The sequence below is a fragment of the Halichoerus grypus genome, chromosome 2 (assembly GCF_964656455.1).
Source record: "Halichoerus grypus chromosome 2, mHalGry1.hap1.1, whole genome shotgun sequence".
In the NCBI taxonomy this organism is placed as follows: domain Eukaryota; kingdom Metazoa; phylum Chordata; class Mammalia; order Carnivora; family Phocidae; genus Halichoerus; species Halichoerus grypus.
This window is the reverse complement of record NC_135713.1, coordinates 11545846-11561893: the sequence shown is the minus strand read 5'-3', so window position 1 is coordinate 11561893 and position 16048 is coordinate 11545846. Positions and strand designations below refer to the sequence as shown.

At 43.4% G+C, this 16048-nt stretch overlaps 1 protein-coding gene across 10 annotated transcripts in view; it reads right to left on the bottom strand.

Moving 5' to 3' along the window:
* Window positions 1-16048, bottom strand: part of TRIO (trio Rho guanine nucleotide exchange factor) — a 340046-nt gene that overhangs the window by 24681 nt on the left and 299317 nt on the right. For 9 of the 10 annotated variants that reach the window (XM_078066572.1, XM_078066571.1, XM_078066573.1 and 6 more), the window contains exons 36-41: window positions 15053-15223; window positions 12444-12539; window positions 6827-6975; window positions 5518-5584; window positions 4070-4173; window positions 1774-1843 (exon numbers count right to left, since the gene is read on the bottom strand). In XM_078066572.1, coding sequence (XP_077922698.1) covers window positions 1774-1843; window positions 4070-4173; window positions 5518-5584; window positions 6827-6975; window positions 12444-12539; window positions 15053-15223 — 657 coding nt within the window. Of the gene's footprint in view, window positions 1-1773; window positions 1844-4069; window positions 4174-5517; window positions 5585-6826; window positions 6976-12443; window positions 12540-12698; window positions 13580-15052; window positions 15224-16048 lie in introns of those variants that run through there. The other variant, XM_078066575.1, reaches the window with a different exon arrangement.

Below are 16048 nucleotides of genomic sequence, written 5' to 3'. Positions count from 1 at the left end.
GTGGCTCCGAAGACAGTCTTTCCCCCTTGACCCCTCAGGTATTTCAAACCCCTCACTTCACCCGGCAAGTACAGGGGCAACAAGAGGACAGGGTTCTTCGTATTGAACAGAGAATTACTGCCACCCCTCCAACTGGCCCAGTGCTCTAGGAAGCCTTGCTGGCTTTAGCAGGGAAGAAAAAGCTCTTTGACTGCAGGTGCTGAAGGCAGGGGAAAAGGTACCTAGTGAGCCATCCCTTCATCCGGTGATCCTCTAAGTGTGGTGTACCCACCCCTGGGGGTCCCTGTGGCCTTTCAGGGGATCCAGTGGGTCAGAACTATTTTCAGACTAATGCTAAGATATAATTTGCCCCTTTCTTTGTGCTACCATCTCAGGGATGTGCAAAACCAGCAAATATTGGCAAATATTCACCCCTGCACATTTGCAGAAGACTGCCAGTTTCACCTCAGAATGTTCTGGATGCAGTCATAAAAATCCATTTTATGAAAACTCAACCATGGAGTGTACGTCTTTTTAACATTCTTGTGACAAAACAGAGGTCCTCATAACACTTCTGTGGCATACAACAGTTGTCTCAAGCAGGCGCACTTGTGACACTGAGCTGTGGGCCAAACTGACTGCTGGGTTTTGTGGGCTGCCATTTTTACTTGAAAGAAGGATGGACACAAAATATATTTTTACTTGGGTATCTGACAAACATCTTCTTGAACATGAACAAAAAGTCTGTCGTTTCAAGGCAAACTGGCAGTATCTGTTGATAATGAAACTCTGAGCTTTCAAGTTAAAGATCAGAATTTTGGAAAACAGGGTATCTGCCACTGTGAACTTGACAATACCTAAACACTGGCCTAAAGAGAGGGCTGGCGATATTAACAAATCCGATTTTTTGATAATGTGTAACAAAATGTCTCAGCATCTGGAAGATCTGTCTAAACTGGTGAACCACTATTTTCCAACTGACCAAGCGCTATTTCACAAGCTGGTGCAGGGCTGGACGCCTGCAGGTGTGAGGGGCCTCAATGCGTCCAGTGAAACAGTAAGGCACAAGTCCGCTACAGAGCTTTCCAGATTCCACGTGGCAGCTAACCTTTGAGATGGTATCACACGGTCGAGTTCCGGTGTGGTATCTCAGAAAGCTACCCATAATTACCTGAAAAGAGTATTAAAATACTTGTTCCTTTCCAACTCTCTACCTGTATGAGGATGGATTTTTTTTTCATATATTTTAACCAAGAAACCATTCCACAACAGAATGAATGCAGAAGCCGATATAAAAATCCATCTGTGTTCTATTAAGGCAGACATTAAAGAGATTTGCAAAAATGCAAAAACTCTTATCACTAGTTTTTTTTTTTAAATGCAGGAATTTTTCCTAAAAAACCCATTAATGTTAACACACTTATTTCAGATACACACATGTATTTGGCTACTACATTAAACCTACTGAATGTTTAAGTACATCACCATCCTCACTGAACTGTCTGCCCGCAGACATCCCCAAATGTTCCTGCTTCAAGTTTGCCTCTGGTCCCCCTTCTGACCACTCTGTACTGTGCTGAGCTCCACAGCTGGCTGGGGCTAGGTGACCGGGAGAGCCGATCATTCATGTGCAAGAGTGTGGTTTAATTCCAATTCGCTGACACTGCACGGTTTGGTTTGATTCTTAGCATAAGCACTTTTATAAACAACCAGTGAGTTCTCCTTTAATCTGAAAAACCAGTCACTAAATATGACAATATCAGAACAGAATATAAATAATGTTATTGTACTGACATGTTTAACAAAAAGGGATCCTAGTTTTTCCGGATCTTCAAGGCACTTCTCCAACTCTCCTAAAAAAAAGCTGAAACGAGAAGAGAAATGTTAGAGCCGTTTCCAATTTGGCCTTCTGATTTTTGTCAAAATAGTCTGCTGTGACACGAGCAACTGGAAAGTGTCAAGTATATACTTAAGAAATACAATGTTCACAGAAAACATTTTGTTAGGACAGGAACCAAGAGAGATACACAGGTGAAAAAGACAAGGCAGAATGAGACCATCCCTTGACTGGCGACCTTTTCTTCTCTTGGACAATCAACATTTTTGTCTCATTTTTCTTAAGGACACAAGCAATAACATATCACGACTGAACACAGAGAAAAAATAAAAGTTTCAACACGATTGGTCATTTTTATTTCTGAAAACTAGAGTTTCATATATTTTATGGTAATTTTTAAGAGGCCCAAAGGATAATAATCGATATAAAATACTGAAATACTGAATATATTACCTGTGCTAGTTTTACAACATTTTCCCAAATACTATCCAACGTAACCTCCAGGTTATGCGTATCAGCTCCCACCGAGACAGAAATCAGTTGTAACCACAGCAACACGAGGGCTGTGGGACACCCGCTCTGTGTCTCTTCTGGGCTGCAGTCTCCAAGACGCATGCCCCCTCAGTCATGACCTAGCTACGTTGATAGTTGTGTCTGGTATTTTATTAACCCGCAAACCAGCATATCCATTAAGGCTATGTTGAATTTTCTAGCACCTGGGGTTTTATTACAGCTCTGCACACACTGTGGCGGGCCCCATCTCCAGGTGCAACTTCTCTGTCTGGTCAACCCAGGAACACTGTGCTGTTTTCTCTTCCCATCCTGGCTTCACAACCAGACTCAGGGGTGGCAGACTATAGAGGAGCGCCAAATATCCCTTTCTAAAATTAGATTCACAGATTAGTCTACAATCAATAGAGCTATCAGTCAGGCTGTGTCTGAAGTTGGTCCTTCATTTATCTACGAGTCTGACTGAATTAGACATTAAGGGGGATATGAAAATGATGACCCTGTACCTGGGTTCAAGGGTTTTACATTCTATCAGGACAGATAAATTTAGAAATAATAAAACACTACTATATACACACCCTGATAACCCCTCATATCTGCACAGTACTTTATAGTTTCAAAAGCACATTTACATATGCTATCTGCAAGGAGGACAGAGCACATCTGATTGGAGTGATGAGGCCTAATGGAGAGTGATCATTTGACCTGGGCTTTGAAGGGGATGGGAGCACACTCCAGGCCACGGGGACAGCGATGCACATAAAGACAGTAAAGTAGGCACCCTGTACAGATCAGAGGAACAGAACAGGGCCGCTGGAATACTCCACAATATTATCAGTGGCTGGCATTAAGCAATCCGCAGATGATTACAGATTTTTTAAATCTGGAGTTAGGCGACCTGAAGGGGCTGATGTGCTGTAGCACCGGCCGCCACGTGCATGTCCTGGTTGGGACGGCTGTGACAAGGTGCTGCGGTCAAGTGTGATTTTCATGTGCAGTCATGTCTACTGTTCCCATTAAAATTGTTAGAAAAAACAGTATCTTCAAAACTCTCTCATAGTAATTGTATATATTCAAGAGGTGGCTGCAATTCTAATTAGAAACATTTACTGAGGCTTACTCTACATAGATGGTATTCTAAGTGCTTTGCATGTATTAACTCAGTCTCTCTTCACGAAAAACCCCATGAGGGGGGTGGGTAAGACTCTGACCCACACTGCGAAGAAGGAGAACGGAGGCACAGAGAAGGGAAGCAAATGGCTCAAGGCCAGCACTGGGCTCTGAACCCAGGCAGTCAGGCTTGGTGCTAGTGTGTCCAGCCGCCCCCACGGGTGCTCCCTGGATGCACCAGCAAGCAGAAGAGACTCTTCCCCCTGCCATGACATGCTACCACAAAACTCCCTGAAAGATTTATTTATTTTAGAGAGAGTACACCAGCAGGGGGAGGGGCAGAGGGAGAGAGAATTTCAAGCAGACTGCGCTGAGCATGGAGCCTGATGTGGGGCTTGATCCCAGGACCCTGAGATCATGACCTGAGCTGAAATCAAGAGTCAGACATTTAGCCAACTGAGCCACCCAGGTGCCCTGATCAGTACTTCCTCTGCACCAGCTACCTCTGGGAGGCCACACAGGTAATAAAAGGAGACAAACCACTGCACGGCCTTTCCCATTTGCCTGACACAATGCAGTTTAGCAAGTGATGATGCTGTGCACACTGTCATGCATGGCAAGCGTCTTACGTACTCTCTGTGCCAGTCATAAATCTGATGGATATTGCCAAATACAATCTTGTCCTTTCCTTTCATGTCATCAGGAACACCATCTTCTTTCATAAGAGCCATGTAGCCCTATAATTGAATATTTAAGAATAAGTTTGCTTCACTGACATATTTGGATCAAGTAATAACTTACGGACTAACAGTCATAAAGAACAAAACAGACACATGCACTGTCTCATAACCCAATATTTCTTTAAAAACAGATAAAAGCCCCGTAGGAAAGAGTCCTGCACTGGCACTCGGACTGTATGGCCACACACACTGCCATGATTTTCTCTCCTTGAGCTGGTGGCATTCATAGATCCAAAGTCTTCAAAGGAACTGAAGACATTTAAATGTAAATGGCTTCATAAAACAAATCATCTTAGCAGCTTGTAAACATTAAATATTTGGCCAGAAATATATTTTCTCTGTTCTTAGGATAAGAACATAAACAGATTTCCTTTTCTTTTTGGATTATTTACATAATTTGTTAAATAAGAATTTAACAATATTCTTTCCATAAACTGATTTTTTAATAACAGTTGATTAAATATGTTGCTAAAATGTCATTTACAACTTATCTTGAGTGGGATTCAGCCTATACACTTATCTCTTAAGTAATTCAAGTTACTTAAATTGCAGAGGCATCAAGCATGCTAAATCTTTTGTTACACAATTAACTAACTGTGAAAGCTGTTACTTTTAATGGAATGAACACCCCAAAAGTATTGTCCTAGATAAATTTGTGAAGCTGAAAGAATAAGTGGTAAAACTGTATTAGTATATACTGTAATACATATATACAGTATAAAAACAGCTTTTTGAGGAGTTGAGTTTATAAATATGATTATGCCCTGAGCTTTAATGCCAGGGAAAAGCCTGGAGAGGCCCTGATGCAGTATGAAAGGCCACGGTTCTCTTATGGCTACACTGTGTGCAGCAACTTCAGGGCCATGAAGATGGTGATGTATTTGTTCTATGGCAAGTATAAGCAAATGGCCTGCTGTGGCCACAGACCAGCTCTGAACCCAGGTGGATTCAGGATGGAACTGAAGCCACAGTTGGCCAAACTGACTTCTTCAACCAACGATGTTCTCATTTCTGCGAGGATATCCATGTTTGTAAATAATCAAAGGCAAGATTCCCATGTCATAAATACAATGGCTGGATATGATAATTTAAAAACTTAATTGTAAAAAAAAGTGATTATGTCAAAGATACACTATGTGAAAAAGAAGCAGTTAAAAGTGAATACAGATGAAGATAATTGGCTAAATTTCATTTTCCTGAAACTTGATTTTCTTTTGGGGGCGGGTGTCAAAATGTTTTTAAAGCTTTTGAGAAGTTTATCAGTGTTGAACTGTCAAACATAATACTCCCTTCACAACTCTTGGGGCTGATACAAGTTATTAAATCTCTGAAAACATATACCTCAACCACACAGCCAAGGTCCCGCACATAGTCACGCTCTGTCTCCACGAGTTCTTGCAAAACATAGCTGGAAAGAGAGGGAAAAACGAGTGTTTACAATCCAAACGCTTTTCATTTTCTGAATGAATTCTTTAGCACTTTGCTTTTGTCAGGTCGGACTCCCACTGGGACTGTACTGTAATATATCAAACTTGCACAATTGGGTCTCCAATTCCTGAGTGTCCCAAATCACTTACAGGTTCATGTACGTAACCCACAAGAGCTGTGGACTATGATCACACTTATGGACAATCAAGAGAGGCTTGGACATAACTTTGTTATAAAGGCATGACAGTAAAAGAAGCAAGTTTGTTTTGTTCTGTTTTTAAATGATTAAGTCATTTTAAGCTTCACTGGACCTACGACAAAAAACTTTAACTCAGATGTTTAAAGCTTCGGGTCTGATCACTCATCCAGAAGTGTTTCTGAAGGCTCATAACTGTTTGCAAGGCCTCTCTGATAAGAGAAGACAATTAGTTGATCCAAACAGCAAACCACCTCAGCTGGCCTGAAAAGGTCTGTTGGTCTGCTCATCCATCCAATTCAGCCAACACTGGCCGGGCCTCTCCATAAGCCCGCCATCATTCTAGGATCCAGAGTGTCGGGATAGAGTGCTCAGTAAAACCGAGTCTCTGCCCACACACAAGAATTTCCTCTCTCCAAAGGCAAGGTTAAAACCTTTTGTAATATTTCCCAGGATTCTCTTTTTTCACTGTAAGTGGCTTTAGTGGAACTGAGAAACACTATCACTAAGGTTATGTTAAAAAAATATTCAAGTTTTCGGGACTGTATCTGATTTTGCCTTCTTTCCTTCACAAGTCCGTATATAATAGAAAGCACAGGAGTTTCTCAGTAGAAGTGACAGAAGATATTCTTGTATCATTCTTATTTATAAATAAAGTATAACACACAAATAACAAAACTGCAGCTATTGGGGAGTGCCTGGCTGGCTCAGTCAATACAGGGCAGGCCCTCTTGATCTCGGGCTCATGAGTTTGAGCCTCACGTTAGGTGTAGAGCTTACTCAAAAAAAAAAAAAATTAGTAAAATAAACGATTTCCAAACTCTTCAAAAAAAACAACAACCCTGCAGCTATGGCTTCCTGCACCCTTCTGAGGCTCTGAGAGATTCTCAAAGACAATACAACTACTCCAGGAGCGACCCTGGAGCTACTCATTGCACCCATCCAGAGACGGATCCCTGTCACATTTGTGAAGGTGACAGAGACAGGAGGAAAGCTGACCAATGCTGACATGGAAACGTCTCTTACTGCCGTCTCTTTAGAGAGCTGGATTTCCTTTCTTCCATCTCATCAATGGGCGAGGAGGAGGACAGGAGGGAGTTGTCTGAAGGGTTGAAGGAGGGGCTGCTACTGTCTCCCTGGTCAACAAGGAGCGAGCTGGGGCGATCCTCCAGTGCCTGAAAGAAAACCAGACCACCAGTCACATTTCCTGCCTACAGTCCAGGAGGCTGGAATTAGGATTAGAAAACCTCGTTAAGTCAGAAAAGACAGAAGTCCTGATGGTAAAATCAGAAGATCTATGTTTGTGATATTACACGGTATTCGTAACAAAAACCTCCACTATTAACATAAATATTGAGCAAGAGTAGCTTGATAAACGAGGTATGTTAGAACAAAAAGGACAGTGAATTTATACGCATTAATAAATTCTATTCCTTGTAATCAGATAATTAGAAATAACCCAACTTGTTTCCATCACAGCACTGCCCCCATTTCTGGGTGTATCAGGCATTCCACATGTAGCCATTTTTTCGCAGTTACATTCCTGCCAAATGACAGCAGGACCATTTCAGAAGTGTGTGGAACCTCCTCCATCATGCCAGCCCACCCCAGGCACATAACCCGTGTCCCCTGCTGGTGGGCTATGCAGCAATGTCGGCGATCTCTATTTTAGACAGGGTGGGGACTATCCTTGATTATCCGTGAAGCCTTGACTCCTCCCTCAGTACACGCACATTGCCCAGCTGAATGGAGCTCTATCTCTGGATACTTGCAACGTCCTTCCTCTCTTCTGTAGGAAGCACTTGTCATGCTGCCTCGATGACGTATCCTAAACTCCCTCTCCTCCACTGGAGTTTAGTTTCCATGAGTGACCGTCTTCAGTGTTGTATTCCCTGTAGAACCTTGAATGAAGCTTTGCAGGTGCTCAACACATCTAAGATAAATACTGACTTCTGTCCCTAGACTAATGTGACAATGATTAGCGACTGCTTACTTTCTAGTTGGTACATATTAACTGTGTTTCTTAACCTGAATTCCCAAAGCTCCAAGGGGTATGGGTTATAGTTCTTTCAAAATTTCCAAAACACCCAGCTGGATGACAGGTATGATCAAGAAGTATTTATCTAGACGGGAACTGGGAAAACGTGATTAACTTATCTTCAAACAAAAAGCTCAATACAAACTGCAGGAACACTTAATATTTCGCATCAAATCAAAACCTCTAATGCTTGTCCAACTATTTCCCCTTAAGAGCACAGACCAATGCTGACCTCGTCACTAAGCACAGCTTTGAGGACAAAGTCTGTGCGTGTAGTTTTGTTCACCAAGCCCACGGAGCATGGAAACACACCAACTGCTGCACTTATTTGTGAAAGATAGTCAGGGAACGGGGTTTGATGAGAAAACAGCACTCTTATTTTGAAATAATTAGCTATTGGCCTTTACTGGAAGCAAACACTTTGCAGGAAGCCGCATGGCTTGCTTGGTGCTCGTGGATCACGGAGCTCTTCTACGGGAGACTGGGGTCTGGAGGAGGAGGGGAGGACGCTCTGCACTGTCTTGGGTCTAGATTTGTGAGGAAACAGCTGATGCTCATTAGATTCAGTTCTGTTCATTTCAAGGGTGATAAAAAAGAAAGAAAATAAAGATGTCTCCAGATGTCCCTTCACACAGAGCAGTGAGCAAGGAGGCCAAGCAGTGGACTTCGTTGGTGTCGGCTGGTGGGATGGCTGTCTGGACCGCCAAGGGTGTGGATGGGAAGCGTGGACCGGACGAGCCTCGTGGAACCAGAATTCCTGAGACTTCACAGATTCGGGTGAATTACTTGTGAAGTCCTGTGGGTTTGGCGGTGTTCTGTGGGCAGGTTCTTGTCAACTTGCTCTATTCTTTGGATAATCCATCTCTTCTAGGGTTAGTTTTGGTAAACTGTATTTTCTTAGGAAACTGCCTGTTTCATCCAGATTCTCCAATTTACTTTCAAAGACCTCAAAAAAAGTGTTATGATTATTTTAACTTCTTTAGTTTGCCCCTTCCAATTCCTTGTTTTGTGAAATTGTGCTTCCCTTTCTATTTTCTTGAGAAGATTACCTGATGTTTATTACTTATTCAAAGAACAAATTTTTGGTTTTATTTATTATTCTCTTTTTCTATTTCTCAACTCATTATTTCTGTTGTTTTTCTAGTATGTTGAGGTAGATGTTTATTCATTTTTTCTTTCTCATGTTTCCCTTTATATTTAGATTAACAAAGAGGAGAAAACCCCAAAGTCAAGTGCAAATGGTCACTGTGGCTGTGGGCTGCCAGTGCTTGGGAAAGACGCACATTTCCCACGCTGCTTGGACCCGGGATGTGGCGGTAAGGGAGAGGAGTGAACCCCAGGAACTAGTTTCCAGGGTGGTTTTATTTTTCAGATGGACTTTGCAGGTTTTAGGGTTAGGAGGTTCAGTTCCCCAAATATCATACTGTGTAAGAGTTGAACAACTTCTTCCCAGGCCAGTAAGTTAGTATGTAGCTTTTGAAGGACAACCAACTCAGTGTTCAAATTCTATTATGAAGGCCCTATAGCCTGAGAGGTCACCCACAAGAAAACGAATGCAGATGACCAGGGACCTATAGCACATGGTAAACGTGCAGGAGGAACTTGGGGTCACATGCGCAGGACAGGTGAAAAGAGAGTAAAATGATTCAGAGTTTTCACTGACTAACAGCAGTTGTCTTCTGACATCAGAAGATTAGTGACAGGAAATCAACACAGAGCAACGTTTCCCTTGAGCCAGAAAAAGAGGGCAGAATCTAGATTACATTCCATGGACACTGACGATGGGATGAATCCGGCATGAAGAGCATAAACACGGTCCTCCAACAGCACAAATACGCAAGCACTAGTGATTGCCCACGTGGATGGAACCTTGCTGGGAGCTTAGCAAATAGTCCTTATGCCGAGTTTACAGCTGAAGGACACAGGCTCGGAGAGCCCGAGTGTAAGCAGCAGTGTTTGAACACGAGTGTATCTGACTCTGAAACCTATGCCCTTTCCACGATGCCAAGAGCTTTATGCCTGTTAACTGAAGGAGAAACCTGAGTAGAAAGAACTGAGTGTCAACTGGTAAAGTTTAGTGCCTTGAAACTGAAAGGAAGGAATGAAGCAGTAAGAGCTAAAGAAACCATGTCCTAGAACTCCTCTCCGTTTCAAGTCCATGTGAATTAATGACAAATGAATCTCAACCCACTTCGAATTGAATGCAATTCCAACACTGGCAGAATGATGATGAGCAGGCTGACAAAGGCACCTCATAACCTTGCTTGGGAAAACTATTTCAATTATTAGACAGAATGATTTTAATGATCATATAATTGAGGAGTATAAATGACTGTTTTTAAAATGTTTAAGGATGCTTGAAAGCTCGCAGGGTATAATTTAAGTATCCTTTGTTTAGACCATCAATCAAGTAGTCTCAAAGAGACAGCCAGGATGTGGTTTAGCTTAGTTCAAACTGAAGTGATCCCAAACTCTCGACCAGTGGAGTCAAGTTCTTAGGTTTTCTACCAAGTACTAGCAACTTTTCTGTCTAACTTCCAAGCCCATCGTGTCACTTTCAGAGCATGACTACCTGGGAAGAAATTCCAGTTATGGCAGAGTGAAACAGTCTGAATTTTTCCTGATACAACTCCTATTTGGCTGAGTCAACCACAGTTTCATAGCAAATGTGGTCAATTCCAGTCTGTCTCGTGTGTCCAGGGTCAGTGGTACTCACAGACAGACAGGCTAACAGTTTCTCTTGCTGTCTCTGATGGGTAGAATGATCAGATGATTAAAAAAAAGATCAGATGATTGATCAGAACCTGTCTAGGAGTAGAAGAAATGGGGATGATATAACGTTACCCAGTTAATACTTATTGGAAGGAAGATAAATTTCCAACTTGAAAAAGTATACTCTTTGATCTGGCAATTCCAGTGCTAGAAATTTACCCTACAGATCTAACCAGACAGACATAACCAACATGGAGGTTTACAATAGTGCAAAACTGAGCACAATTTTATTTTTTAAAATAAATTATGTAGTATAATCAGGTCTCTGCCCCTTACTGGCTGGTTAAGTTTTTAAACTCTGTGGCTTCAGTTCTGTCATCTGTAAAATAAAATGGCAGTAATGTGTACTTACTTCATTGGGCTCCTAATAAGTTAATATAGGCACAGAATAGTGCTTGGTATAGAGTAATCCCTCAGTAGATTACCACTGCATCCACGCCATGGAATACTGTACAGCTATTACAAGGAATGAGGTAAACCTTATGTAGTGATGTGAGAAGCTCCTCAAGATTTATTAAGTCTTAGAATCTTAAAAACGGAATGAAACCATTTTTGAAAAACAGAGCATGGACAAGCACTCTCCCCTCCCCATATATGTTTGTACCTGCAAAGAAAATGTCTGGAGGGAAACATACCAAACTGATCATAGTGGTTACCTCTGGAAGAGGGACGGGTGGGAGAGGCTGGAGGATTTTTATTTTCGGAGGGGTGACTTTTAAAAGATGTTAAGTAACTGTATGGGAGTTGTAAGATATACAAATGTAAAGGTTGTTACCATTAATGGTTTTCCCATCTCACAGTTAGGAAAACCGAAGAAACACAGAAATTAATTGATTTGAATCAGTTAGAAGCAATGTACACCTATCTAACTTCAAATTAGTATTTTGATTTTGGAGCTTTTATTAAATGAATCCATGTTGACCAACTGGAAATACAGAGGTCACTAAGAAAAGAAAGCCCTTACATAACAGTGCAAGCTCTTCCTCTTATACACTGTGAATCCGCATGAAAGATCTCGGAGACCTGAAAGGAACTATCAGCTATGGGCGTGTGCCACCGGCCGAGGGCACGCCTGCGGACATGAGCGGAACTGACCATACCTGCTAAAATGGTGCTAGCACTGCGGTCAATGTAGGTGCAAGAACGGATTAATCCTGGTTCCTGGAAGGTGCCGCTAACCCCCTGGATGTCCTGCCTGTAGGCATGTCTATTTACCTGGGCGCCTTGGGCCAAGACAGACAGTCCATGCCAACAGTGCGACTCCTGGTGGGGGCTTTGGGCCACGTGGTATCCTGATTTCTGGAGGGGCAGGAGACAAAGGGGAGCCATGCCAGCAGGCAATCTTGTGTATGTGACTAAGCTCAAATAAAACTCTGAACACCGAGGCTCAGGTTAGTGTCCCCTGTTGGCCAGACTCCACACATGTGATGCGCAGCGATGTCACATGTCGCGGTCAGGAGTCAGTGCTCTGCGTGACTCCCCTGGGAGAGGACAGCTGGAAGCCTGACCCTGGAGCCCTGCTGCACCCTGCCCCACGCACCTCTTCCCTGACTGATTTTAATCTTCCTTTCACAGTAGAAACCACAACTAGGGGTATCACACCTTTTCTGAGTTCTGTGAGTCCTTCAAGCGAATTCTTGAACCTGAGGGTGATGTTGGGTACCCCCAAACGTGCAGCTGGTCAGGAGTGAGGGTGGTCTTGGGGACTCCACCTGTGTAACCTGCCACAGGCACATTCTGCAGATCGGAGCATGACATGAACAGGGGCACATCCATCTGCAAGCAGCCGTTACCGCAGCTTCCAAACCTCAGACTTTCTCTGGGAAGCCTTACCATCTTGCTTTTCACGAGTTCTTCAATTGCACTCACAAGCTCAGCTGCACTCGGAGTTTCGGAGCTGGTGGGGCGGACTAATAACCGAGAAGAGGCCTACGGAAGAAGTGAAGAGAAAAAGAAGGGGGAGGGGAATGCCTCATGTTAGTCACTGGACAGACAGTAAATTCTCCTGCAAGCTCAATCTCTTTTTCAAAGTAATTCCAGACAAAAAGACCACAAGTTTGTCTTTGTTTGCATTTATTTAAAGTCATCCTTTTAAATTTACAATATTCTGACATGAAATACTAAATAAAACCTGTCTGGGATACATGTGGTAAGCAGACAAAGTCTGTTTTTAATCCTCAGTCATGTAACATCATAATGTTTTTCAAAGAGGTGACTGGGCGCGGGAGATTGCTAACTGTAACTTTTGCAACTGCCAGCTATAGGCGAGTGGCTGAGGAGGAAAAAACACAGAATCTGATCAACGCAAGAATGAAAGGCTTAGGGTCTAACGAGTGATCCTCAAATAATCAGGAAACTGAACAGGATACTAAAAATGGCTCGCCTGTGTTTATGGGGTTAAAAGAAAGAAAAGGAAAGGAACCGGGGGTGCACTGACCAGACAGGGAAGAGGGGGGACAAGCTCACCATTTTCTGTGCCATCCATTTCCCCAATGATTAGTGCAGAGTACAGAAGAGCTGTGGCCTCACAAGCTATGAGATGCCATTTACGGCTAGAATCAGGTGTACAGGGGTTTGACAGGGAAGGAATTTGAGGGAGGGGCTGCTGAATTCAAGTTTCAGTAATTAGCAAACACAGTGTGTTTGCAGATTACTTGTGCCATCAATTAACTGGAAACTAGAAGAGGGGTGTAATATGAACCTTGCTTCATATTAAGGACAGCAGAGATGCATGCGACACACGGCTAGCTGTCCTAACAATGCATTTCTCACAGGAGACAGATACGGATTCATACATTCACAACGAGGCTTTTACATGTGTGGATCCAGATATGGGATTTGCAAAACAAATGCTGGTTTGGTCTAATGAAATCTGGAGTATGGGGGGTGAAGAAAACAAAGAAAAAAATTCAAATGGAGAGGTAAGGAAACTGAGCCAAAACAGACACAGAACACAAATCAACATAATGCTGCAGTGAAAGTTTACAAAAAGAGAAAACAGAACAAAACAAAATATTAGTCACAAGATAATATACTCTCTGGGAATATCACTACAGATTTTTGTAAATGAAGAACTGCTACTGATAATACCCAATGAGGTAACACGATAACCAATAAATGATTTCAGCCACTGAAGTACAGAGCACAATCCACTCCTTACATGGGGAAAACACTCTTACTAGGGGAGTAAGTCAACCAGGCCCCACATCTCACTTTGGCTAACCATCCAGATTTACGAAATTTCAGTTTCCTGCTTTCAAGGAAGGTACAGCTTGGGATGCCACAAAATAGTTTAGGAATTGTCTGAGAAATGACATGTTCCCATTTCCTGGCAAGTCTGCTCTGTGCAGCGGGGTGAGGCCCTCTGTCACCTCACCTCACCTCAGCTCCCTCAGCGCCCGCCTGCACTTCACATGCCTCCAAACTCCAGACTCCAACCCAAGCCACATCCTCCAGCCGAGCCCCACAGTGCCACAACGCAGGGGGAGGTGGGTTCCCAGGAGGTGGCTGCCCACGTTAGGACTAACTCGTGGTTTGCCTCGGCCTCACAGCTGCCCATCACTGGGCTGGGGCAGAGTCCAGGTCATAAAACACAGATAATCCAGCAAATGACCATGTTAGCACTGAGGAGGGAGTCAGGGAAGGAAAAAGAGGAAGAATGGGCAAAAATGATGAAAACATCTGTTTTATTCAGAAAGCTTAGTTACTGCCCCCCCCAAAACAAAAAGAACCAAAAAACAAAAAGCCAAGGCACCCCTCTAGTAATGACTTCATAGCACGGCTTGCCAACACCTGGGCCAGAATGCAAGAGGACGTGCAAGCCAGTCACCAGGTTTCTTTGGGATAGTTTAGGGCTCTACAACTGGGATGCACAAAATAGTTTTAGATCTAAACAAACAAAAACCCAAGCCTGGTTTGAAGCCTCCACATACACCCAAAGAGGAGATTTATGGTTTTGAACTGATCCCTACACCCTAACACCTATCCCCACATCCCAGTTGATCCTAAACGCTAACATGAGGCATGCTGGACAGAGGGACTGGAAAGGAATACAATCCCATCTGAAAACAATGCCCATGTGCAAAAACACCTCACAGGGAGAGCAAGATGGCCTAATGTTCGCGCAGGGATGCAGTCGCCAAGACTGCGCATGATTTCTCGGACTCCTCTCTCAGGGACCCCGGGCGGTACGGTAAACAGAAAATAAAGTTACTTTAAAAGTAACAGTTACTGAAGCATCATTAAAAATGCATTGAATGTATTTATACAAGTGTACATGTATGAGAAACTACACATGTTGGTCTACTGCCTGGTCTAAATTGACTTTGTTATTTGTACTTTCGGGGTGAAAACGGGCAGCACATTTTCCAGGTGGCTGTTCACAGCCCTGGAGCCACCAGCTGCCACAGCGAGGCTGGGGTGCAGTGGCGTGGGCCGCTCACCTTGTCGTCCTGTGAATCCGGCTGGAGCAGGCTGTGTTGCTGGATGGCCATGGGCGGGGGGAGAGGCACGGCGTCGGCCCCCTCCTCCCCTTCTTCCTCTCCGCAGCTCTGCATGCCGGATGATGAGGACTTCGAGAGCGTGCCACTGCTCAGGCCCTCATTCCGGCCTCTCTGAAATCAAACCAATGTTTGCTCATTATATGCTAGGCCCGACTGTCAAGGTCAGATCACAGAGAGGAACCCTAAGGGGTTAACTGGGAAAGTATAGCTGGGACAGGAATGGAGAGGACACAAATCAAGCAAGCTCTTTCCACCCGATAGTAACTGCTCATCCCCTTCCTGCAACCCAGCTACTTCACTTGCCGACTTGGATGACAGAAGGGCTGCCTCACGTGTATTCTGAAGGGGTCTCTGCCAACATTACCCGTTAGGCTTTGAACACCTATCATCTTCAACCCCCAACCCCCCACCCTGGATCAGTTCAAAACTCTGAACCGTTAGTAATTCTCAGGTTGTTTCAGTTCCTCTGGTCTGCTTTAATTTTTGGTTCCTTGCTAGAATAAAATTCGCTGAAATTATAATGGCATAAGGAACAATATAACTCTAAATGCACTGGGAGAATCTGAATTTAGTCTCACCTCAATTTTACTCTGCTTTCACTTTTAGAAAAATTGTCAGTTTTATTTCACTAAGAGGACACAGATGTAGAAAACAGACAGATGAGGACATAATAAACCACATACTCTAGTGAAAACCCAGGGCAAAATATGCCCAGGAGAAAAGCAGCAGAAAACCCATGTCTGCAAAATAAATTAAACGATACAAATCTTATCCATTCTGTCTGCTTTTTTCTTTTTGAGGGAGCTGGGCGGGGCTGGGGGGGTGGTCTCAGTTAAAAACTCTGAGGGTCCCTCACTGACACTACCAGCCTGACAGAGCCAGCCTGGGGATCATGAAGGGATTCTGTTCCTTGCAGTATCATTTAAAGCTCCCCAA